Source organism: Sinohyriopsis cumingii, chromosome 11, assembly GCF_028554795.1.
Source record: "Sinohyriopsis cumingii isolate HCF-2022 chromosome 11, ASM2855479v2, whole genome shotgun sequence".
NCBI classification, from domain to species: Eukaryota; Metazoa; Mollusca; class Bivalvia; order Unionida; family Unionidae; genus Sinohyriopsis; species Sinohyriopsis cumingii.
Genome location: NC_142971.1, coordinates 26,788,138 through 26,813,695, shown reverse-complemented (window position 1 = coordinate 26,813,695; position 25,558 = coordinate 26,788,138). Strand labels below are relative to the sequence as shown.

The following is a 25,558-nucleotide window of genomic DNA, read 5'->3' as shown; positions in this document are numbered from 1 at the left end:
TATAAAGGAAACGGCAAACTACAACTTGACAACAGGACAACAGATACACTTTTAATCCATCGATTCCGGTATGTTTTCACACTAGAGAAGGAGTCTGACACATTTATTGTTATAGCCCATTGAGCTGAATATGGACAATTCTTAAACAGCGCCACCTTTTGTTGTTGGAGAAATTTGTATGTGATCAAGACTTGACATCTATTTTGAAGATATTTACTGCGAGTAATTTGGAATTTAGGCAGTTGAGCATTATAATATGTAAGCACAACATATGAACAGGGTCAGAGTTGACCGAATTTTTTCATCTACTGAAAACAGCTTTCTAACCTGTTTGTTGGTTTCTGAGAGTTATTGGCTGTTTCGATAAGGAAAAAGAAAGAAAAATGCCCTCCCCCTTAAAAAAAACCCAACAATAATTCACTGTGTTGCTAAGGCAGCCATTTTCAATTTCATTCGTAGAACCGAAGTGAACTTCCTTATGTACCGCCGTCTTTTATTTGTCGTCTGAGTTGGTATGTTGAAGCCATGGACTGATGACCCAATTTTCTCTAAACTAACGTTGAACTATGAGGTGCCGTATAGGACAAAGGCTGGTCCAGTGAGAAAGTTGCAATTGAAATTTCGATGCCATATGTGTATCTTAATACTCGATATTATTTTGAATTGTCAAAGTGGACATTGTGTAATGTTACTTTTAACAACAACACATCAATACGAAAACAACAATTCTGACGAACATATTACATTGTCCAATCACTGCTGTGTAATTCAAAATATACAAGCTATCAACTCAACACACGAAATTGAACTGTCAGCACAATCAGTGAGATTCACCATGTTAAATTGAAACTCTCCACATATGATATTAAAATTTCAACAACCGCTGTGTAATTCAGAAGATACAATCTAAAAAGCTCGACATTGGACATCGAATTTTCAACCAGCGCTGTGTAATTCAACAGATGAAATCTAAACACTCAACATATGAAATGGAACATTCAACATAAACTCTGTGAATCAATTCGTAAATCAGGAATTCTAAGCGTATGACATTGAAATTTCAACAATCGCCGTGTAATTCAGAAGACACAATCTAAAAAGCTCGACATTGGACATCGAATTTTCATCCAGCGCTGTGTAATTCAACAGATGAAATCTAAACACTCAACATATGAAATGGAACATTCAACATAAATTCTGTGAATCAATTTGTAAATCAGGAATTCTAAGCATATGACATTGAAATTTCAACCACCACCGTGCAATTCAAACGACACACTCTAAAACTTCGATTAGAGAAAATATAACTTTCAACCACTACTTTCAACAGATACAATCTAAAATTTTGACCTAGAAAATGGAACTTTAAGGACAGGCATTTTTCATATAACACGTGATATTGGAATTCTGGACATATGACATTAAAATTTCAACAGCAACGTTCTGTATGGACCAGGTTTTGTCCACTACGGCGCCTCATACCCAACTTGTTTTTATTGATCTCTGGTGAGATTAACTGGGGTCATGTTTGCGTTATGTCGATCTGGGGATTCATGAAGTGAAAACATGCTTAGGCTTCATAAAGTGGGTTTGCTATCTTATCAGCTTGTGATCTTATAAAATGCTCAAGGACACGTGCTATTATCAGTACCATTGTAAGGGTAATGTGTACCTAAAACATGTATGTATGTATGTGTGTGTGTGTGTGTGCATGTATGTATGTATATATGTATGTACACCTATGATAAAGACACCTATAAATATATCAAGGAAGAATTGCTTGTTTTTTTAAGGGCTTAAGTTTGATGCAGATATTTTTTGTTATTTAAATTCTAATGAAAAAAAACAAACAACAAACAGAACTAAAAACAAATTAGAACATGCCACCAAAACGTAGAAAATTCTGACAGTGGATCCAGGTTACAGGAATCGTCAGATACGTATTACTGGTAAGTCCCTAGCTATTCCTAATCGTCAATTGAATGTAAATGAATAAGATCTGGAGTCAAGTAAAGTTCTTTTTTGAAGGGTTCACAATGATCTGTCAGTTTAATTTTTCAGCAAAATATTCACAAGGGTCAAGTAAAATGTTAGCGATATGGGCGAATTATATCTTGTCCACACATCGGGCATATATGCTGCATGCACACTGTCGGAAATACGTTTAGAATGAACTGGATCCTAATATGTGCTAAGGACGGGACAAAGTATCGTGATAACAGGTACTCTTATTTGAGCTGTTCGCATAGAATACAACTATCTTCGCTAGCCAAGGTTCCGATCTGTGTGTGTTAGTTTAGCACACATTCTCATAGTTTAGGATCATACTATGCAAAACGAAAATTGGAGTTAGATTTGTTATATAAGTTGAAATATAGTTGTTCTTAGGTCTTGAATGACCGAGAGTCTGAGAATTCGGGCTAGTAGCCTCTGATAAAATCTGGCGCTGTCAACATCCTTCCCTATGTTGAACCCAACCATACCCAAACATTCTTATTAAGGACCACTGCAAGTTTGCGCTGGACGAAATGGCATTCCGGGCAAGCGTTGCCGGTGTCTCCCGCTCATACGATATCCCATTTCATATGGCATCAGCAGGAAAGCATAGATCCTTAGGGGCGTATTTATTTTTTGTTTTCTTTCATAAACACGCCCAGTTATGTTAGTTCCAATATATAACTTCTGTATCAATAGTGTACATCTGGGTTCTTTCAACAAAAGTCTTTAACATCATTGTGTTGAACTGAAACTTTAGGACAATATTACTGTAGGTCTAAAATTTTTGCGATGCTGTTCTATGAAGTACAGTCTTGACTGTTTCGCCTTTAAGTGAACAATGTTAATTTTTTTGTGTCAAAGTGTATGAAATTCAGAAAAGGGTTATGTACTGACAAACAGTAGGACGATGGTAAGACACCTTGTGGAACACTTTTGTAAATATGTACCTCATGACATTTTAGCAATACATTTGCTTTGGAAAATTTGATAGAAATGTTAATTCATGTCTTCAAAGATTTTAATGTCATGTTGATCACTGTTTTCACTTTAGATATAGTTTTTTCAATGACAAAATAAAATGGTAATTTCTAAGACGTGGCTGAAAGTGGAACCTTACACGCCTTGTAACATAATTGCATTCAGGTATGCCTGAAACAGTTTTATAGAAAGAGACGAAGTAAAATCAAAGTATTATAGATGGAATTCAAGTAAAGTCAAAGTATTATAGAAAGAGTCAAAGTTGAGTCAAAAAATTGTAGATAGAGTCAGAGTTGAGTCAAAATATTATACAAATAGTCAAAGTAGTAAGAGCTTAAAATATTCATTTATAATGCACGGAAGCAGCCTTCAGTAAATACTCTGAAGTTCGTCCATAGACTTTTCATTCTTTCCTAGATTAATAACTTAATAGGAACAAGTGACCAATAATCAAATATCATACATTGGTTGAAAACAATATATAAAGAGCCTTTCAGCTTGACTTTTCCTCCACTAATAACCAACGCAATTATAGACTTAATTTTGTTAATACTTTGGTCCTTAAAGACTATGTTCTGAATCATTTTTAAAAAGTTGATGGCAGTCCGCTTTCTCATTCTTAAGGTATTATCATATTTCATCAGACCTATTTGTGTAAGCCAGTACACTGCTTCTCATTCCCTGTGCATTCATTATTTAGTTAATGTCTCTATCTATCGGTAATAATGCAGTTCGTGTTAACTTTATTTTACATTCCATTTGTCATCTTCTGCCATCAGATTGGCAGACTGGCATCCAGAAGGATACCGGTTCAAATCTTGTCCAGTACAGTTCAGGTCAGGTCGGCCTCTGTGATATCTCTACGTTAGACACCCGACTCGAATGGCTTCGGCACGATATAATCTTTTTGTATTGATATGCCATCATAATTACTGGATTTAATCCAGTCTGTTATTATCCCTCCCAGAATCTTTACACAATGATGTTAAAGACTTTATTTAAAATAAATAAATGTAACAAAAAGAAGTTTTATAAATCTAGGTAAAATAGAAAATTAATTAAAATAGTTTCCTGTTTCAATCATTATGCAAATGCTTTAGTGCCAGTTATCATTTGCCTTTAATCCTCTAAGAGATTAGGCTGTATACGGTTGAAGAACATTCAACAGTGGGAAGTAAAGAAATGTTGCTGTTGTTGGCAAGGGGTGTGTGAACAAATGGGCGAGAGATCTGATGGACATAGATCTCAGCGGGGTTTCGGGGGTGAAGTACCCGGAAGTTCATGAATTTTTCAGGGTATACTATCAATCTTTAACTTTAAAAAAGAAACCCCCACGTCATAAAATGTTTCGGTTGTTTCGCACTGTTTCCACACTCCACCCACCCATCCCTGGTCTTGGTAGAATATTGTTAGCATTTACTTGGTTGATTTGGGGGACAATACTTAGGACTATATCAAAATGCTACTCAGTTTGTTGTGGTCCATGGTACTTGTCTACTATGCAGCCTGCTGTGGTGTTTGGTAGGGTTGGGGAGGGGTGCTCCCAATATATTATTTAAATTACCATAGAAGTCCCACCCCGGGCTCGATTTTGTAGGGAGTGAAATTAGTGATAGAGAGAGGTAAGGCTCCGAGCCCCGAGTCAGCAATGCCGACAGTTAAATTATTGAGAACACAAAAGGTGAAATTCAAAAGAATAACACTTTAATACAGTTCAATATTCAAATGATAATAATTTCCCAATCACTCTTCTTCCTCTCGACCAAGTGATAGCCTATTGCATCCTTTGATTTATAGCATGAGATCGCTTTTCCACCCGTCCTTGTTTTCTACTCATCTGTATCTATCCTATCCCGCCAATTTCTTCTCTCCTTCCGACTTCCCTCTAACTCTTTCTCCTAGACTGCTTCTTCTCTAATTCCTCCTCTTCGACTCGTTTTCCTCCTCCTCATTGACTCTGCTCTCTGACTAGCCTTCGATTCACAATCGACTTCTCCACTAGTCTTTATTCTGTCTCTTTCCTAGAGACTTGGGACTAAACCACACCGGAAGTCTGTCCCCTAAAAGCTTTCTGTGAAAACACAAGGATGTGAGCATATTTCCTTAGCCATCTTGTCTCACACTTAACCAACAATCAATCATCATATAATGGGTTCGAGTCTCGGATTTGGCTAATGTGGGTATGTGAGAAAGCTTGCCAATAGCTTCTTGTGGGTTGGTGGTTCTTTCCGGGGATTTTCCGGGTTCTTCCTCCACCATTAATACTGGTCGCCATGTACAGCCTATCGTGTGCTGAAAAATGGCATTAAACCCTACAACAACAACAACAACAAAATCATCAGATAAAGGCTATTATATTTTTCGGTCACACATTCGTGCACATCGAAATACACCTGCTCTTGTATGGTAAACAACGTCGTAATAAAAGCATGGTATCAACTACTTATCATACAGACATCAATAAATTGCATCATGTCAGTATATATATACTTAATCTCATTATACTGAGCAATAGCACAACAATCAGATGCATTTCTGTACATTACTCTCCCACAAGTGTACACAAATATTCAAATATCCATATTAACTAATTTTACACACTGCAACCATTTTCTAAAGTTACAATTCAACAGTTGCAAAATCTAGAATAGCACATGAATAAATGCACCAGTTTACTTCAAAGTAACCAAATATCAAATTACAGTATTAATTCTAACCACGAGCTAGCATCTACATAATTCTTTACATAATCATAGCTCATTTCTCAAATACGCACGTAAACTAAACACTACCGAGGTAATTCTATGTACTAATGATTCTAGTAATGAAGAATATGTACTGTACGTAATTACAATTACAATGCCATAATATTCTACAACAACTGAGCAAATAACTCACTGACCTTTACAAAGTTTTGTCTTGCCTTAGAATTTCCTAAGTTTTCCTGCCAATTTACGAGTGGATTTTCCGGATTTATTGCTTTAACTTTCCAGCACAATGTTTCACAATTACTGAAGTTTCTAGTCTAAATTACTCAATTAAATTCGGATTGAAATGGTGACCACACCCTCTCTCATTTCCGATTGGATATGGATTCTACCCTGTTCTATTCAGCTTAGCAGACAGTACTCTGGCCATCTGTCAACGTGGTGAGATTTACGGTGCCAGTAAGGGTCCTTTGTTCTTGAACAAAGCTTTCAACATCCTTATGTGATTTTTGACACCCAGCAAAGCTGGCTTTCATAACAATTACGAACAGGACCACTATAGCTGCGGGGTCTAAAATATATACATGGCTTCTAACCGATTCCTTTGTTCTTGACTTACGTAATCGCAGGCAGGCAATGTGACACCTGCCTACAAACTTATGTTTCCATGTCATGCCTTTCTTTCCATATTAAATCTAGCATTTATCTCTGTTTTATGCGTTCCATTCTTGTTAGTGTGACAGAATATGTTGCAGTTATTAAGTTGTTTTAATGATTTATACAGCTTATCTCTATGATTATGTACCTACACGTATATATCGAGTCATGCTTATTTTCTGGTTTGTTATTTGATCGTTAATCATACCTAATTATCATATACATCACTGATGAAATCGTCATTGAAAATCAATCGGAAAGTAGACTGATATAGGTATTGAGTGTACTTTCATTGAATACATAAAGCATTGTCTCGCTGTCTCTTTCTAAGACACAAATGTTGTATTATTGCAAAGACAACATGTACATTTAAGTTTTATGTCTGAAGCAGGAGATGGTATACTGTTGGTTTTAACAGTACTTTTAGCACATTATTGGCTGGCTATGTAAATACGAGGAAATGGGAACTAAGAACCTTTGTGAAGGACACACTTAGGCAGTCAACTTTGAAGCTTGGTGGGCATTTTCCTGCAAAGACTCATGATTTTAATCAACAGAAAACTTAAGCAACTCTGTTCGTAGATGTTTTTGAATGGAAGCTGATTTTGGGTTGTCAGTCTCCATGTTGTACAAACTAACAGTGTAAAACTACTAATTTAGTCCAAGACTGAATTAACTGTACGTTTCAACAGCATTTGTATCTGCATCAGGTTGAAGTGCCCTGTTTTGTATGGAACCCTCGTTGACCTATACCAATTTTATTAACAACACACTGACAAACCCCGTATCTCCATCATACAATGGCCAATTGACGAAATTGGTATTATTTCGAAACAAAATACAGTGTACACTGTGCTGACGAGCAGTGCAGTAAGCCTCGGTTGCACATTTGTTGTGACAATAACATTATAAAAATGCACCAAAACAACATACCAGAGACCAAATCAAACGTATTACAGGTAAGAACGCTGCTAAAATGCAGGCTTGCATGTAGGAAAAAGCTAAATTTGTTCTGTCTATCCAGAAATATATCTGAGATAATGTTGTTGTTGTTGTTGTAGGGTTTAACGCCATTTTTCAGCACACGATACGCTATACATGGCGGCCAGTATTACTGGTGGAGGAAGAACCCGGGAAAACCCCAGAAAGAACCACCGACCCTCGAGAAGCTACTTACAAGCTCTCTCACATACCCACATTGGCTGAATCCGAGACTCGAACCTATGCAGACAGAGGTGAGATGGCAGTGATCCGTAACGGAGAGCGCTTTAGACCACTCAGCCACTCGGGGGCCCCCCTGAGATAATGTGTAGATGTTAAAAGTTTCAAAGCCCACATTAGTGTGAAGTGAGTCATTTAGTGTGAAGTGAGTCATTTATGACAGCAGTTGCTGAATCAAAAGCTTGTTTTTTTTGTTTATTTGCATAATCTCCTACATACCTTGATTATCTTGAATTATAATGTAGTGAATTCATTCTGTGACACTCATGCTCACTTCTCTACTGTAATGCATAGTCATATAATATTTTTGAGAAAGGTTGAAGTCGTTTCAGTTACGTAAAGTTCTTTAACTCATTGATAGATTTTGCTCATCTTGCATAGTTTGGTTTCTGTGAAGACTTGAGTGGTTGATAAGGCCATCATGTGCTCAGAACTGTGTGTGGCACATTGGACTGGAGATGCCACTTTGGGTTGCTTAATCAATAAAGAATGTACTGCAGTTTTGATATTTATGCTGTTCACGCATCTGGGCTGCATTTTTTTTCTCAGATCATAGTCTGTAGCTGCAATATTTGTGGCTGCTTCAGAAGGCACGGTCTTCAAGTTCTTCCCAAGAATTACAATGATTTAAGGTAGTCCTTAAGCGTTTCTAATGACTTCCCTGAGATCGCTTTCCCTCCTTTAACTTGTAATATAAGATCATCTTTGTTAGTCATTTGTTTCATATCATGATGACTTTGCCTGCTCATCTCAACTCTGCCTGTGTGATAATCTCAGTGTTCGAGACCCTTCCATGCCATCTTATTCTCATTAGTTTCATAATGTGAAAATGGTTCATCCTCATGGCATGATGTCTGTACATCATATAGGCTTTACAAACAACACAGTCCCTTTGTACACATTCAGTTTTATTTGGAGACATACAGACTTTGCGTTCCCATGCATTTAGCAATTCTGGGGTTATTTTGTCATCAGTGTGGACTGTAAGTTATAGTATACTTATCCACGTGCTGGAAGGTTTGGCAATTCAGTATGATGGCATGCTTTATGTAAAGCTTTCCTGTAGCATCAGCTCAGTCTTCTTAATACTGATTGTGAGACCAGTGATGTCACAAGCTGAGCAGATATGGTCAGTACTCATGTATGTCAGACTCAGATTTGGCATTCATTGAACATTGATAATCAATTTGGAGATCATGAACAACCAGTCCCTTAACTTTTGTCTTCACCCGTAGTCGGTTCAGATTGAAGAGCATGCCTCCAGTCTGGTATCTGATGTCATTCCCAGTCTTAGCCTCATGAAAGTATCTGTATCTATGACGAGGAACATCATGATGATGAGGGTTAGGGCTAGCATGCAGCGATACTTGATTGCGTTGGTGACTGGGAATGTTTGTGACACCAAACTGTTGTCTACAGTGCGATTGAGCATGCTATTATGGAATTGCCATACCATTCATGTGATTTTTTCTGGGTAACCAAAGTTTGTCATGATATCCAGATGCCGACTCGCTCCCAATGACCGACTGAGTCGAAGGCTTTTATCAAGTCGACTATAAAGGTTCAGTGGGTTTCTGTGTCATGTGCGAGCCCCTGGCTTTGTAGAATTGTGCTGTTATAGTATCGGCTGCAGGTGCTTTGCTATTCGTCAGCATATCAGTTACTGTCTCAGTTTCAGTAAACGTTAGAGGATAAGCAAGAGATATGTTCATTTCCATTTCGGGCAGTTGATCAATTGACTTCTCACTGATGATTGTTTACTTAGGATATTGTTGGGGTGCTTTGCCTATCTCTGTAATATCTTTTCTTTGTCAGTGAGCAGTTTTGGTGCCATTATCACTCACTGATGGAGATGTTTCTGATGAATGTTGCCCCTAGATCCTCTTCAAAACAGAGAAGTACGTCATGTTATTTCTGTCTAAGACTGTATCTCATGTTCATTTTTGCTCAGCCACAAGTCTTACAATTCTCTGACTTTGCATCTTGATGTTGTTGAAGACAGTCTTCTTAGATGAAGTGTAGTCTTCATTTTGAAGCTAAAGTTTCTCATTCAGCAGTCTCTAAATGGCATCATCATTCTCATCAACTGGTTCTTGATGTTAACATGTGATGAGACTGAAACTTTTGAGGTCGAGTACGCAGAGTATCAAATTTTAGACATTTTCTTTTCGAGAGCTTTTTTGCCATATGGTTGTTGGCTGGACTGACATATTCAGACTGAAGGCTATGGTAGGTCCAACATTCTGCCCTTTTCATGGCTTTCACTACTGGGACATCCTTCATGTATCTTCTCCTAACGATGGCATTGTCAGTGAGATGAAAGTGTTCGGAGCATGGGTGGTTCAAGACTTGTTGAGGTTTGGCAGGTGGATCAAGACTGTTGGTAATTTGGAGGTCGTGTTCAGCACATTTTCTCAGTTGGAGGAGGCTGTTATTTTTGCATTTGCAAAGGTAATTGTTGCCGATGACACCTGGTCATGTATGGTGATCTGTGCCAACTCTCGTATTCAAGTCATCAAAAATGACGAGTTTTTCAGCCTTTGGTACTTTTGCGATAAGTGAATCCTGATCTGCGTAAAATATTCCTTGGTCTCATTTGGGTTGGCCATGGTGAGTGACTATGCGCTGATGATAGCTGCATATAGCTGAGAGATTTGTAATTTTGCAGATTAGCTGTAATTTGCTTCAAGTCACTCTTTTTAGCCAGCTCCAACTTCGGTGAGGTGTCCTCCCTCAGCTTTACCTCAGGGCCACTATCTGTATGTTAAATCTGGTCTGCCCCATATCTACGAACTAGAGCTGTTCTTCCCAGTTTTATCTACAGATGAACTGTCCATTAGTGTGAGAACATTCAGACACCAATAATGAGTGGCACACCAGATTGTTCAAAATGGAAGAGCTTGAACAATCGTCGAGTGAACTGTAGTAGCTTTTTTATTTGGGAAAAACAGCAATGAATAGACGAAGGAAATCAAAGTTCATTTAATATATGTTATACATACTTCATCAAATAGTTACGTTTCAGTTTGCATTGTTATTGGTCATTCTTTTTTTACATAATCAAAGTTATAAAGATACCTCCAATTCACCCATCCATTACTCCAGCTCACCCATCCATCTCTCCAGCTCACCTGACTTGTACTCCAGCTTACCCTACCATTACTCCAGCTCACCTTCTCCAGTTCACACTATGATTACTCCAGCTTACCCTGAGATCTCTCAAACTCAACCTATCATTGCTCCAGCACACCATACAATCACCATACAATTAATCCAGATCACCCTACGATCTGTCCAAGCTCACTCTACAATTACTCCAGTTCACCTTTGCTAGCTCACCCGATGATTACTCCAGCTTACCCTACAGTCTCTCCAAGTGCACCCTATGATTACTCCAGCTCACCTATGATTACTCCCGCTAACACTGCTGTTATTCCAGTTTACCCTATGATCTCTCCAAGCTCACACTATGATTACTCCCAACTCGCCTTCTCGAGCTCACCCCCATGATTAGTCCAGCTCACCCTTCGACCTCTCCAGCTCACCTTATGATCTCTTCAAGCACACTGTGATTACTTGAGTTCACCTTACGATTACTCCAGTTTGCTTTCTCTAGTTCATCATACAATAGCTTCAGATCACCTGTTCTGAACGATTTGGCGTACCTTATGTGGAGCACCTTTTCTAGCCGCTTCCTCATGACTAAGGAGTGGTACAGTGTAGTTCTAAACTATGAGATGTCCAGTTTCACTGCTGGTTTGGTCCAATGAAAAGCAACCCTTTACCCATAGCCACCTTTGTGCAGGTCTGCAGCTACAACTCCCAGTGTGTCCACATCTGCTGATTTGACACTTGTCCATCACCACAGGTATCTAGTAAGTGGAGGGGATAATGTCATGACTTGAACCTGCATTGGACTTAAGTGAGAGAAAGTTGCACAATCATTTTCTCTCTCTCGTCCAGGCCTGTTTGAATCCAGTGGCACAATAATATCGAGACATATGGTGACAATTCTGGATTCAGTTCATACAGTCAAACTGCACCTGAGCTAATGCCCTGTACTATCCATACAGCTATTGCCATCTGTCCTCACATTGTTGGTGGGAGTGAGGGTGGTGAGCAAAGCTGCTTGGCCGCCTGATCCACCAGGGAGGACTTTCAAAAATGAGCCATACGTAGCCGCTTACTCTGGGTTAGCAGTCACAACTAGTACCATTTACTGTTGCTTATGGTAATTGGTGTCATCAGGTCTGAGTAATTATGACAAAAGGCAATTCATTCTGCAGTTTGCTGTCTTGACCATTAGAATTTGGGGTAAGGGTTGCAGTCATAGAAACTTAGGGTTAAGACTGGTTAAGGTGTTGGTTGCAGTTTGTTTGTTTAATAATTTTAAAAAGTGTATTTGCTTATATTTCCTTAACCCTTCCATGGGTTTTGTTCTTACCTTGGTTGAATGAAGCGACAACAAAATTCATTCTGCGAAATGCATACTTGCCCATTTTATCTTCAAGTTAAGGTCACAGTCATTGAAAAATTTCATTCAGGTTTTATTTTATTCTTTCTTAGTATTTCCTAAACCCCTTGATGGATTTTCTTCATACTTGGGCTGTTTGGTAGCGCCTACAATTCATTTTTTGACATACTCGAACATCCCTTTGACTGTAGGGTTATAGTCACTCGGTTTGCTGCAACTCTTCACTCAACATGAAAGTCTTATTCCTTTTTGTGTATGCATGCTACAATATTATAATAACCCTAGCACCAAATTCTGAGAATTTTTTAGTTAATGTAACAAGAATGGATTGTTGTGCTGTATGTTGGTTTTAACCTAACTTTCCCGCTGGCAAAATTATTTCTTCGCCTGTGAATGAAAGCAGAGGATAATCAGATCTGCATGTACCTGTAGAAGATGACAGCGACACGTGTAAATGTAGGTCTCACCTCTGGGGATTTAATGTTTCCTGAGTACTGTTATTAATTGATGCAACAGAGAGTAAACCAAGGAAATTTAAGTGATTTGTTGTTGTTGGCTTAACGCCATTTTTCAGCACACAATAGGCAGTACATGGCGTCCATTATATCTGGTGGAGAAAGAACCCTGGAAGAACTACCTACCAACTGGGAGCTACTGGCAAGCTTTGCAGATACACATATTGGCCGAGCCCGAGACTTGAAACCTACGCTGACAAAGATGAGATGTCATTGATCTATAAACGCGAGCGCCTTAGACCACTTGGCCACTCGGGGTCTCTAAATTTAAGTGAAACTATTTGGGGAGGGGCCAGAGTTTTCATTCATTCCAAAGTCAACAAAAACAAAAACAAAACAAAAACCATCAAAAGCAAACTGCAGGCATAATTTCTTTCTTCAATATTTGTAGGCATTTCTTCCACGCCTCTATTTTGTGTGTAAGAGTGGGTGGTGGGTGCAGTTGGGAAAAATATTTGCCATATACAGACCTCAACTCAGTAGCCAGCTCTTTTAACCCTAGTATGTCAGGGTTGATGCTGCAAGTCATATACTCTTATGAACTGTTCTGACCCAATAGAAAGCACAAAGATACCCTTCAATCCTCTTTCTCTTGGTCTATGCAAAACTGGATTTCCTTGCATAGTGGTAGCACTCTTGCTTTGCACCTCTGCAGTCCCGGCTTTGTTCGCGAATCAGCTAAATGCAAAACAAGGCGGTTTCTCATACTTGTTTGTACTTAACAGTTTTTTAAGCAGAGCTTAAGTGTGGGTTTGCTGGAATTAATGTTTGACAAGTCGCCTTGAAACTTGCACAAATTAAACGTTACTGACATAATTGCAGTGTTAATGAGCAGCAGCAGTATATAAACGTTTGACAAATTGATCAGAATAAAGACTTGTCTTGATTTTTTTATTTGTGGAACGACTGTAATAATTTGTTTGATGCACTGAAATATTGCATTTTTTTCTAAATTCTACAAATGCACGAATCATTCGAGGGTATATTCTGCCAACATTATACAAATAGTGCATTCCCCAACACTCTGAGAATTATGAAAATGTTCATGTTCCACATGCTTGTTGTTACACTGCAAGAGTAGCAGCCAATCCAGAATGCCCAGCATACATACCATATGAATCCCAGTTGAGGTCAAATACCTATGTTATAATGCTGTTTGTACTTGGGGGATGGCAGTAACATGAAAATTTTTGGACGAAAAGCTAGGTTGGTGAGAAATATAAAAAACATGGTAAATCATATTGACATACACCACAGGGCCTTAATACCCCACAGGAAAATAAATCAAACGTGCTGTGTCATATAATTATGACATAAGGTTTCATATTACAGAATTAACTTAAATTTTTTAAACTCTTTTCATGCCTCGAAATGGTTCTTTTCATATCAAATTATCAATGGTCCGTGTGTGTGTGTGTGTGTGGAAAAAAGCCGGAAAAGAGAGAGAAAATCATGAAATATTAAGGTTGGCCTATGTACATCATCAGGCACGACCTCTTTGACTGCTATATCCTAGAGATGAGTAACATGTAAAAATACTTGTGCTTTGATATTAGAAGCGAATTCCACATTCTAGTATCAAATTATGGCAAGACTGCTTTAATACCTTAGAAGGAAGCTACTACACAAAATATTTTAAACCTTGACAAATAGGCTACAAAGTTTTTGCCATATTTTAAATGCAATTCTGGAGTAGGGTAGTGCTGTACTTTATTATAGCACTAGTAATTTGTTTACTGTGATAATAATATTCTCTGGCCATATTTGTCCTTAACCTTAAAAAAATGTAAATCCATGAAATAAAGTTTTCCTTCTTACAATATTGCAAGCTAAAGTACAAGAACATAAAAGAAATCAGTAAACGTCACACACAGACACACACACACACGCTACAGAATTAAAGTTTTCAAGGACAAAATAAAAAGCACTGTATGCATGTCTTTTTTCACTGGTATATATCTGTTACTCAATGCATTTGTCTTTTTTCAGTGGCATGTATCTGTTACTCACCGCATTTGTCCTTTTTCAGTGGTATGTATCTTTTACTCAACGCATGTCTTTTTTCAGTGGTATGTATCTGTTACTCAGTGCATTTATCCTTTCTCGAAGGTAAATATCTGTAAAATAACGTATTTGTCCATTTTTGGTGATATATATCTGTTACTCAACACAATTTCCAGCGTCAGATGTAGTCTTTCTTTTTAATTCAATTGCAGATGCATTGTCCTGTTATGAATGTAACGTGTTCGTTCGTACGTCTCGACGTCAGTGTGAAGACCCAAAGGGACCCCTGCTGAAAAACAACTGTGTGGCATGTATGAAAGTGTACACGCGGTCTGTGATGCATAACCAGTGGCAGCAGAATGTATGTGAGTAACCTTTACATGATTATTATATAAAGAATAATTGAACCTGTTTACTTTCACCTAGAAGCAGCTTCTTATAGTTCAGAAAACTGAGATTCTACAAAGTCTTTTCAAACTTTCATCAAGATGCTCATAATGTTAGAACTGCTGCAAAATTGTCACATATATTCGCGTACAGAGTTTGCAGGTTCCAAATTCTAGCTATATCTGGTTATTTACTATAACAGCAGTTTTTGTTTGAAGAATTTGATTTTGGCATTCTAACATTATTTATTAATTATTTTATTACCCCAAAAAATATATATCATTGCAAAATATGATCCAGATGACAGTACCTCTTCAAGAGCGACCTCCCTATAAGGATCATACCAATTTTTGTAACACTTCTCATGCCAAAAATGTACTTTTTGAGACACTTAACCCTTTACCTTATGCAAGCGTCTTTGGACGCCTTTACTCCATTTGCATGCAAGCACCTTTTGACGCTTTTACTCCATTCGCATGCAAGCGCCTTTTGACGCCTGCTGTAAACATCAGCCATTTTGAGCTGGTTTTCGTAGCGCCACCTTCGGGGAAAACCCCCCTATTAGATACTACATTCATTTCTGCGAATGACAATTACGTCAGATGATGTGGTTGCTATGTATGCACTGGTCGATATCTGCTATTTAAAGTAACTGGGTCATAATCTCCACTCTCCAAAATGGCGGTCGCGGATTTCATTCAGTACGCAAGTTTTCAAGATTAGAATAACAACTATGAAAGATTCAATAACTTAGGTAAAGGTTCTGATATTGATGTAGGCAGCAATTAGTTTTTATAAATTATCAAATTCAGATGACTTAGTGATGTAGACGCAGACGAAAACCTTGTAAATTTTGAGTATCGGAAATGGCAGCTACGGTTGGTCATGCGGCTTCACTGACATGACGATGAACTAGTTCTCTCTGATTTTAAAGCACATAAAAAATTCTTCCGTGAAAAATAATTACACAGCTATAACAATCGGACTTTACTCTTAAATTTTTCCACATATAATAGATGTGTACCAAAAATGTAAAATGGTTAAAACTGCTGTTAAACGTAACATACACTACATTGCTTAACAGTTCACAGGCAGACCTATGCGTATGCTGTCGACTAGGTGACAGGTGTTCTATTTATAGCACACTGCACTTTGTGACTATGCTCTATGAGGTAAAGGGTTAACTTTCAAGGTGAGTCTTATGCATAGTTTGCTGGTAGATGGAGATCAAAACAGTATAAAATAATTGAAGCCAATGTAAAAAAATTCTTTTTATCCACCAGGTTCCCAAGCTACTGGTAAATTGGGAGAAATTATAATTTTTTTCCCGATCGTGAAAAGTCATTGAATTTCGCAAATATTGATGAAAGTTGGGAAAACCTGGGAATTTTCTGCCACCATATGACACCTGAAACAATCATGTAATTGAGTTGTAACAAAACTGGTCTTGAGCTAAATTTATCGAGTTATAACCAGAACATTTGGAGGGTGAAGTATTGATCATTTGATTGCACCCTGGCATGGATTAGATTCGTCTAGTAGACTTTAATGTTCAAAGTCAGCTCGATATCCATATCTTTCCTTATATGGAAGGTATGAAAACCAGTCTAGCATCACAAGAGGCCAACATTGAGTGATACATGCATGAAATCGATACGAAAATTACTTATTTTCTCAGAAATTGTGAGTATTCAAATTGTTATGTCTTCATCTGCTGAAAGACAAGATAAAACTTGGCCAGATTGCTGGTTTTTACAAAAAGTGTCAGACTTTCATTTAATATAATTGAATTTCTGTACAGCAACATAACATGTTTGTTGTTGATATCATGTGACTATTGGACTTCGATGTCCTCCTTTGAGATTTGTGATGTCATGTGACTAGTAATGCAAATGGAGAGTACTAGGTAAGTTTTCATCTAAGCCATAGTTTCATCTTGTCTGTCAGCGGATTAACAACATAATGATTATAATACTTGCCATTTCTGAGAAAATAAATCATTTTCCTATTGATTTCATGCAGGTATAAGTTGATATAGCATAAGTTTAAATGTTCTATGCCCTGACTACCATATGTTGCCACCACACGGTGGCAGCAAATTCCACATTTTTGATATGCAGTTGCAATGACCCCACACCCCAACCTAAATGTCCAGATAAGAAAAATGGGGTGGGAATATTCGGAGGAAACTCAAATTAGAAAATGGACTGCTGTTCGTTTTAAGCCAAATGTGTAGTCCAAATTGTTGAATCTCAGAGCAGAAATGAGAAATTGTCGCCCCTTGTATTATATATTAAAAAACTATATGAGCCCATGTGTCAATACAGGTATGAGGACTGGTTTAACGAATTACAAGAAGACAAATTGATTTTACAGAAAATTCAGTCCTTGTTTATATAACAGTATATAAATTTTGAAAGGTCTTTGTCAAAATTTAAAGCTACCCTTTTGAAATTTTTTTTTTAATGATTGATTTTTAACCACATTGTCTTAAGGAGATTTGGTTGTTTGAAAAATTTTGCTTGGGATTTTATTGGCACAGATAAATTCAGGATTAACTCTTCGTTACAAGTCAAGATTTTAATTATTTGTGTTTACTGTTTTTTTATATATATACTTTAATAGGAAATGTTACTTTCTATGAGATGCATATATATATATATATATATATATATATATATATATATATATATATATATATATATATATATATATATATATATATATTGCTATAGAATTCTTTAGAATTAAAGGTTTGAAAGGAAACAAAACATAATTTAAGTTCATTATGTTGTTCCCACTTAGCAACATAATGCAGCAAAATAAAGTTAGAATTTTTGTTCTGTACATTGAAACATTGAAATGACTTTACCTATCAATTTATATGAATATAATCAAACTTGTTTCGTGTGATACATTTTGTGGTTTTGTACATGACCATCTATTCTGACTTAGATGTTTTAGAGTCTTGAAAGAGAAACATCTTTAGATTTAGAATATGCATGTTTTATAATCTAAAATATTCTTTAATTCCATTCAGTAATGGTCATATGTGAACCTTGAAAAAAGTAATTTCATCCTGGAAAAACCCTGGAAATGACCTGGAAATTTTTCTTTAGAAAAGTGTGGGAACCATGTATCCATTATTTCAGGCTATTTGCACTCAAGTTGAACCACCAATAGAACATTCTTGCTTGTATTGTATAAATTTGTTCTGTATTCTACAACAGAACATTATTGGTTGTATAAATTCATTATGCATTCTACAATAGAACATTCTTGCTTGTATTGTTTAAATTCATTCTGCTTTCTGTAAATCCATTTCATTACTCTATGCTTGTGTCATACACAAAGATCCTCTTGCTACGTCTACTTATGTCATACACAAAGATCCTCTTGCTATGTCTACTTATGTCTTACACAAAGATCCTCTTGCTATGACTACATGTGTCATACACAAAGATCCTCTTGCTATGTCTACTTATGTCATACACAAAGATCCTCTTGCTATGTCTACTTCTCATACACAGATCCTCTTGCTATGTCTACTTATGTCATACACAAGGTCCTCTTGCTATGTCTACTCGTGTCATACACAACATCCTCTTGCTATGTCTGCTTATGTCATACACAAGGTCCTCTTGCTGTATCTGCTTATGTCATACACAAGGTCCTCTTGCTATGTCTACTCGTGTCATATACAAGGTCCTCTTACTATATCTATATATGTCATACACAAGGTCCTCTTGCTATGTCTACTTATGCCATACACAAGGTCCTCTTGCTTTGTCTACTTATGTCATACACAAGGTCCTCTTGCTATGTCTACTTATGCCATACACAAGGTCCTCTTGCTATGTCTACTTATGCCATACACAAGGTCCTCTTGCTATGTCTACTCGTGTCATATACAAGGTCCTCTTACTATATCTACTTATGTCATACACAACATCCTCTTGCTATGTCTACTTATGCCATACACAAGGTCCTCTTGCTGTGTCTACTCTTGTCATACACAAGGTCTTCTTACTGTGTCTACTTGTGTCATATTCACAAGGTCCTCTTGCTATGTCTACTTGTGTCATACACAAGGTCCACTTTGCAATATCTACTTGTCATACACAAGGTCCTCTTGCTATGTCTACTAGTGTCATACACAAGGTCCTCTTGTTATGTCTACTTGTCATACACAAGGTCCTCTTGCTATGTCTGCTTATGTCATACACAAGGTCCTCTTGCTATGTGTACTCGTGTCATACACAAGCTGCTCTTGCAATTATCCACTCATCGAAAATTAAAGTATCTTTCGAAGTAAGACATCTACTCATCCAACATCAAAGTGTCTGTCGAAGTAAGACATCCACTCATCCAACATTAAAGTGTCTAACTAAAACATCCCCTCATCCAACATCAAAGTGTCTGTCGAAGTAAGACATCCACTCATCCAACATTAAATGTCTAACTAAGACATCCCCGTCATCCAACATCGAAGTGTCTGTCAAAGTAAGATATCCACTCATCCAACATTAAAGTGTCGAAGTAAGACATCCACTCATCCAGCATCAAGGTAAATGTGAAATTATTTGTTGAAGTTTAACATCCACTCATCCAGCATCAAAGTGTCTGTCGAACTTAAACATACACTTGTCAAACATTAAAATGTCAGTTGATCCATTTAAACATCCACTCATCCAGCAACAAAGTGTCTATCGAAACCAAAACATGCACTCATCAAACATTAAAGTGTGTGGAAACCGAAACTTCCACTCATCCAACAGTAAAAGTGTCTGTCGAAGTAAAACATCCTCTTATCCAACATTAAAGTATTGGTCTAACTAAAACATCCCCTCATCCAACATCAAAATATCTGTCAAAGTAAGACATCCACTCATCCAACATTAAAGTGTCTGTCAAAGTGAGACATCTACTCATCCAACATTAAAGTGTCTGTCAAAGTAAGACATCCACTCATCCAACATTAAAGTGTCTGTCAATGTAAAACATCCACTCATCCTACAGTAAAAGTGTCTGTCAATGTAAAACATGCACTCATCCAACATTAAAGTGTCTGTCGAAGTAAAACATCCTCTTATCCAACATTAAAGTGTATCTTGATGTAAAACATCCACTCATCCAACATTAAAGTGTCTGTCAAACTAAAACATCCATTTATCCAACATCAAAGTGTCTGTCGAACTTAAACATCCAGTTATCCAACATTAAAGTGTCTGTCGAAGTTAAGTTGTCAGAGATTATCCATTTATCCAACATCACTGTGTCTGTCGAAGTAAAACATCCACTTATTCATCATTGATGTGTCTTTCAAAGTAAAACATACACTCACCCAATATCAAAGTGTGTTGAACTGAAACCTGAAACATCCACTCATGCAAAATCAAAGTCTGTCAGAGTTAAAGATCCACTCATCCAACATTCAAGTGTCTGTCAAAGTAAAATATCCATTCATCCAAAGTCAAAGTGTCATTCTTCTTCCATAGCTCTATCTATCTCTCTCTGTTTATGTATGTACTCAAAAGATTATATGTCCTGTTAATGTAATGTTTGATGTTTAGTCAGCTATTAGCAGAATATACATTGATACTGCTCTACTGTAAATGTGCATCTAACATGCATGTACATAGAGTTCCATTAGTAACTTTATATTGGGTGATTTAAATGGATCAAACATACATTTCCATAGCGGGAGATACAAATAATTGGTTACATATTAAATCTGCACAGAGGTGTCACATTTCTTAAGTTATTCATGCATTACATTCAGATTTAGTGATTGTTCTTTGTTAATATTAAATTTGTGATTGTTAGCTTGGCATTCGATCTTGTTATCCCATATTCATACAAGTCGATAGTAATGTTATGCTTACCATGAAAGTGTTAGGGCTTTATTACGTTGCCCTTGACTGTCCTTTTGTCACACCTGGTTTACATTTAGCAAATTTTAGGCACTGTAGTGGGCCATTTGTATTGTATAAACAAATTTCTTGTTATTTTTTCTGCACTTTTCGAAGCCCCCTCCCCGACAAGATTGATTTGTGTGTGTTAGCAGTAGCAAATGTTCTTCAGCAAAACTCCTTCTGCGGTAATAGAAACATAACTTTGAAAACTTAGTTATGATTTAAAAGCATCCTTAGAACTAAAATATCCACTCACTGAACACCAGTATCAACAGCTTCCATTGCTGTTTATAGGGATTAAAGGACTAGTTAATTAGCAGATCAAAGAAACCAGGTACTCACTGTTTTGCAGCAAACGTATTTGTTGAGCTGTCCTCCCATCGTGCTTAAGCTTTGTTTGTAAATAACACTTTAAAAAAAAATACAACTTGATCAATTTTTGTACATTTTTGGCAGGGGGTGTAGGTTTTTTGTATCTAGCAGGGTTGCAAATGTGAAAAATGTCCTTTTAAATTAAACTTTAAACTGGATTTTATTGAATATTTTATCATAAATCTCTATGATAATGACACTGAGGTACACAGTTTACTATTGATCCATCATGTTTACTCCACTTGGAAGAAAAGAATAAATAAATGACCTCAATTTACTCAACCATGTGGCAGTATTTAAAAAAAAGGCAGTTTCATGTAAAGTGAAAAGGGCAGCTGACTATGAGGTATTCATACTGTTCTAAATTTAACTTCTTGATAACAGTTTCAGGATATTTAGTTGGGGTATATGAGAGTGTATTGGAGGGGTAGCACCTCTGGTGGGGGAACAGTCATGCCTCCTTAGGGGTAGCCACTTTGACTGGCAGGCTAAACCAGGTGATGGTTGCCAACAGGTTTTAAACCTTTGGTGAGTCAGGGCTTGCCTACCCAAGCATGTGAAGACTGGATTTGGCAGACTGCGAGGAATAAGCCAATTGCTAGTTCAAAGGCCAGAAAGGCAATTCCCAGCAATGCACTGTGGAGCGTAAAGAGCAGGACAAGGCATGTAAGTAGACATGGTCATCCACTGCATCCGATTCCATCTCCAGCCATCTTAACCTTGTTTTGCCACTGGATCCAGATGGTCTTGGACAAGAGAGTGAGGTTGACGATGTGCACCTCTTCCTCACTTTAAACCAAATCAACGCACAAGTCACTTGGTCATCCTTCTCCCCAAAGTCCTGTGGCAACGGATGAGCGACGAAAAAGCAGGTGTGGGTACACTAGCAGCCATAGCCGCAAATCTGTACATAGGCAGCTCAGGCCATATGGTTGTTCTTCACTGACACAGAGCAGCAGCGGAGTTCAGCAGCCCCCAGAGCGACTGAGCAGTCTTATTAGTATTCGCACTGCTCACCTCTGTGGCATGAAGAAAGGACTAGAAAGGGTGCCCTAAAAATTGCCTGCTCCAGATTCCTTCCCTAACCAGCCAACTGCGGCTGGAAGTCCCTTCCAGACACATTTGGCTGGTTAGGGAAGGGTCCCCCTACATCAGCGGTGGAAACACTACAAACAAAAAGATGGAAATCATTCCTCTAACCCTAGGTGCATGTAATGTGCACACACTTTTGGACAGAAATGATGCTGACAGACATCAGAGGAGAACTGCCCTGACAATAGCACGGAACTAGCCAGATACATGTATAACATTGACGTTGCAGGAGAGGATAAACTTTGTAAAAGGGGCGCTGGCTACACCTTCTTTTGGTGCAGAAGAGGAAATGAGGAGTGGAGTAGGCTTTGCAGTGAAGACAGATTTTGTTAATAATCTTGCTGGACTTCCAAAGGGTGTGAATGAGAGGCTTATGACCATGAAATTCCTGCTGGTCTAATGGAAGAAAGCATGTCACGATCGTCAGTGCTTACGTTCCAACCGTGGCCAATTCAGAAGAAACAAAGGACAAATTTTATGAAGAACCCCACTCTGTCATAACCTCTTTTCCCAAATCTGACAAGCTCATTATCCTTGGTGACCTTGATGCAATAGTCGGCTCTTACAGCATCTCCTGGTAAGGGGTCATTGGATAGTAGGGTGTAGGCTGCTGCAACATTAATGATCTTTTATTGCTTCCGACCTGCGCAGAGCATGAACTGCTAATCACCAACACAGTCTTCTGCCTCCCTTCCTGCAACAGGATGACATGGATGCATCCCCAATCTAAGCACTGACATCGACTTTGTGATAGCAAGGAAGAGAGATAGGCAGTATGTACAGGTGACCAAGTTCATTTGTGGTGCAGAATGTTGGACTGACCACCACCTTGTAGTCTCCAAGATAAACATCCATATCCAACCTAAAAGACGCCCACAAGGCAATAGTCGGCTCTTACAGCATCTCCTGGTAAGGGGTTATTGGATAGTAGGGTGTAGGCTGCTGCAACATTAATGATCTTTTATTGCTTCCGACCTGCACAGAGCATGAACTGCTAATCACCAACACAGTCTTCTGCCTCCCTACCTGCAACAGGATGACATGGATGCATCCCCAATCTAAGCACTGACATTGACTTTGTGATAGCAATGAAGAGAGATAGGCAGGATGTACAGGTGACCAAGTCCATTTGTGGTGCAGAATGTTGGACTGACCACCACCTTGTAGTCTCCAAGATAAACATCCATATCCAACCTAAAAGACGCCCACAAGGCAAGAAGATTCCAAGACAGCTGAACATCACCAAGCTGGAGAGCTCCAGCTCTTAAATCTATCTTCGTCAGCACTCTAGAAAACCATCTTCAGTCCATCCCTCTGGACACCCAGAAAGTGGAGGCCTGGGTGACCCTTAGAGAGCTGGTATACACGTGGCTGCCACAGAGATCTTATGACCTTCCCCCAAGACAGCACAAGAATTGGTTTAATGAGAACTGAGAAAACAGGCAGCTGTTGGATGAAAAACATCGCCTCCACAAAGCATACATAAATGATCCTAAGTCCACTTCAAAGAAAGATGCCTTCAATAACATCCATAGGGCTGTTCAACAGAAACTGCAGCAGATGCAGGACTCTTGGCTGAGTAACAAAGCTGATGAGATCCAAAGAGGTTTTATGATGTGCTGAATAAAGTCTATGGCCCATCATCATCAGGATCGTGACCTCTCCTGAATGTGGATGGGGAACACACTGATCATAATAATAATAAAAATAGTAATAATGAGGACTTTGTATAGCACCTAATCTTTAGAAGCTCTAAGCGCTTTACAACATTAGACAAGATAAGATAAAAAACATATAATGATATGACCACAAAAACAAACACCATGAAATTAGAAAACATAAAAAAACAATAAAAAACATACTGAGAATATTTAAGGTAGGAAACATTATTAGGTCTTTAAGTTTATTCTTGCAGTCAGAATAAGTGAGTTTTGAGAGCACTCTTGAATGGGATCACTGTGTCTTTGTGTCTAATTAAAGTTCAGTGGACAATTCATTCCATGTTGCTGGGCCCTGGTATGCCAAAGAACGCTGTCCATATGACTTTGTTTCCATAGTGGGAATAATGAGTATACGATTGTCAGAAGAGGAGCGTAAGTATCTTGCTGGTGTATACACATGGGTGAGGTCAGATAGGTATGTTGGACTAGAATCTGACAGTGAAACGTAGCACAGAGAACAAATTTTGTATTTGATTCTTTGATTCTGGATCAAATGGATAGCCAGTGTAGGGTACAGAGCAGCGGGGAGGTGTGCTTTGATTGTGGTACTCTAAGTATGATCCGTGCAGCTGTGTTTTGAATTTTTTGAAGTTTCTGGAGTAGATATTGAGATGAACCAGACAGAATTGAGTTAAAATAGTCCAGTCTTGAAAGTACTAATGAACACACAAGTGTTTTAGTGGCATCAACTGAAAGATATTTGCGAATTGAGATGATGTGTCTCAGCTCAAGATATTTAGCTTTGCATATGTTCATGACATGTTGGTGCAGTGTGAGAGTACTATCCAGAGTAACACCTAGGTTTCATACTGATTGTGTGAATTTAATGTTGGTGTTGCTGATATTTATTGTTTGAAGTAAGGCATGTGAATGAGAAAGTCTTTGTTTTGTGATCAGAATGGCCTCAGTTTTATCATCATTCATCTGCAGCTTGTTACATGTCATCCATGATTTCACATCAGAATTGCACCTCTTATCACCTTGGATGGCAGCATCAACTTCAGTTCAGTGGCTAGATTTGTATATTTGGGTGTCATCAGCGTATAGTTGGTGAGACATTGGATGATGATGTATGACACTTGAGAGTGACTGAGTGTATAGAATGAAGAGAACAGTACCAAGAACATACCCCTGTGAAACACCACAACAAAGATCAACTGGGATGGAGTGCATTCCATTTGCAGATACAATTTGTGTCCTTTTGACCAAGTAGACTTGAACCCACAATAAGGCTGTATCATGAATGCCAAATACATGCTGGAGACGGTGAAGTAATATATCATGGTCTATTGTATCAAATGCTGCAGACAAATCAAGGAGGGTGAGGACTGTAATCTTTCCCCTATCCAACGCAGAGAGAATGTCATTAAATACTTTTAGAAGAGTAGTTTCAGTACTGTGGCAAGGGCGATATGCAGATTGTACATTGCTAAAAAGACTGTTTGAATTTAGATGAGATACAAGCTGGGATAGAACAACCTTTTCTAAGATTTTTGATATGAATGGGAGATTAGAA

General features: G+C 38.0%; 1 protein-coding gene across 1 annotated transcript in view; it reads left to right on the top strand.

Moving 5' to 3' along the window:
* LOC149787812 (uncharacterized) overlaps positions 1 to 25,558 on the top strand; it is a 68,025-nt gene that overhangs the window by 25,448 nt on the left and 17,019 nt on the right. The window contains exon 2 of the mRNA XM_089974020.1: positions 14,768 to 14,920. Coding sequence (XP_089830146.1) covers positions 14,768 to 14,920 — 153 coding nt within the window. The remainder of the gene's footprint in view (positions 1 to 14,767; positions 14,921 to 25,558) is intronic.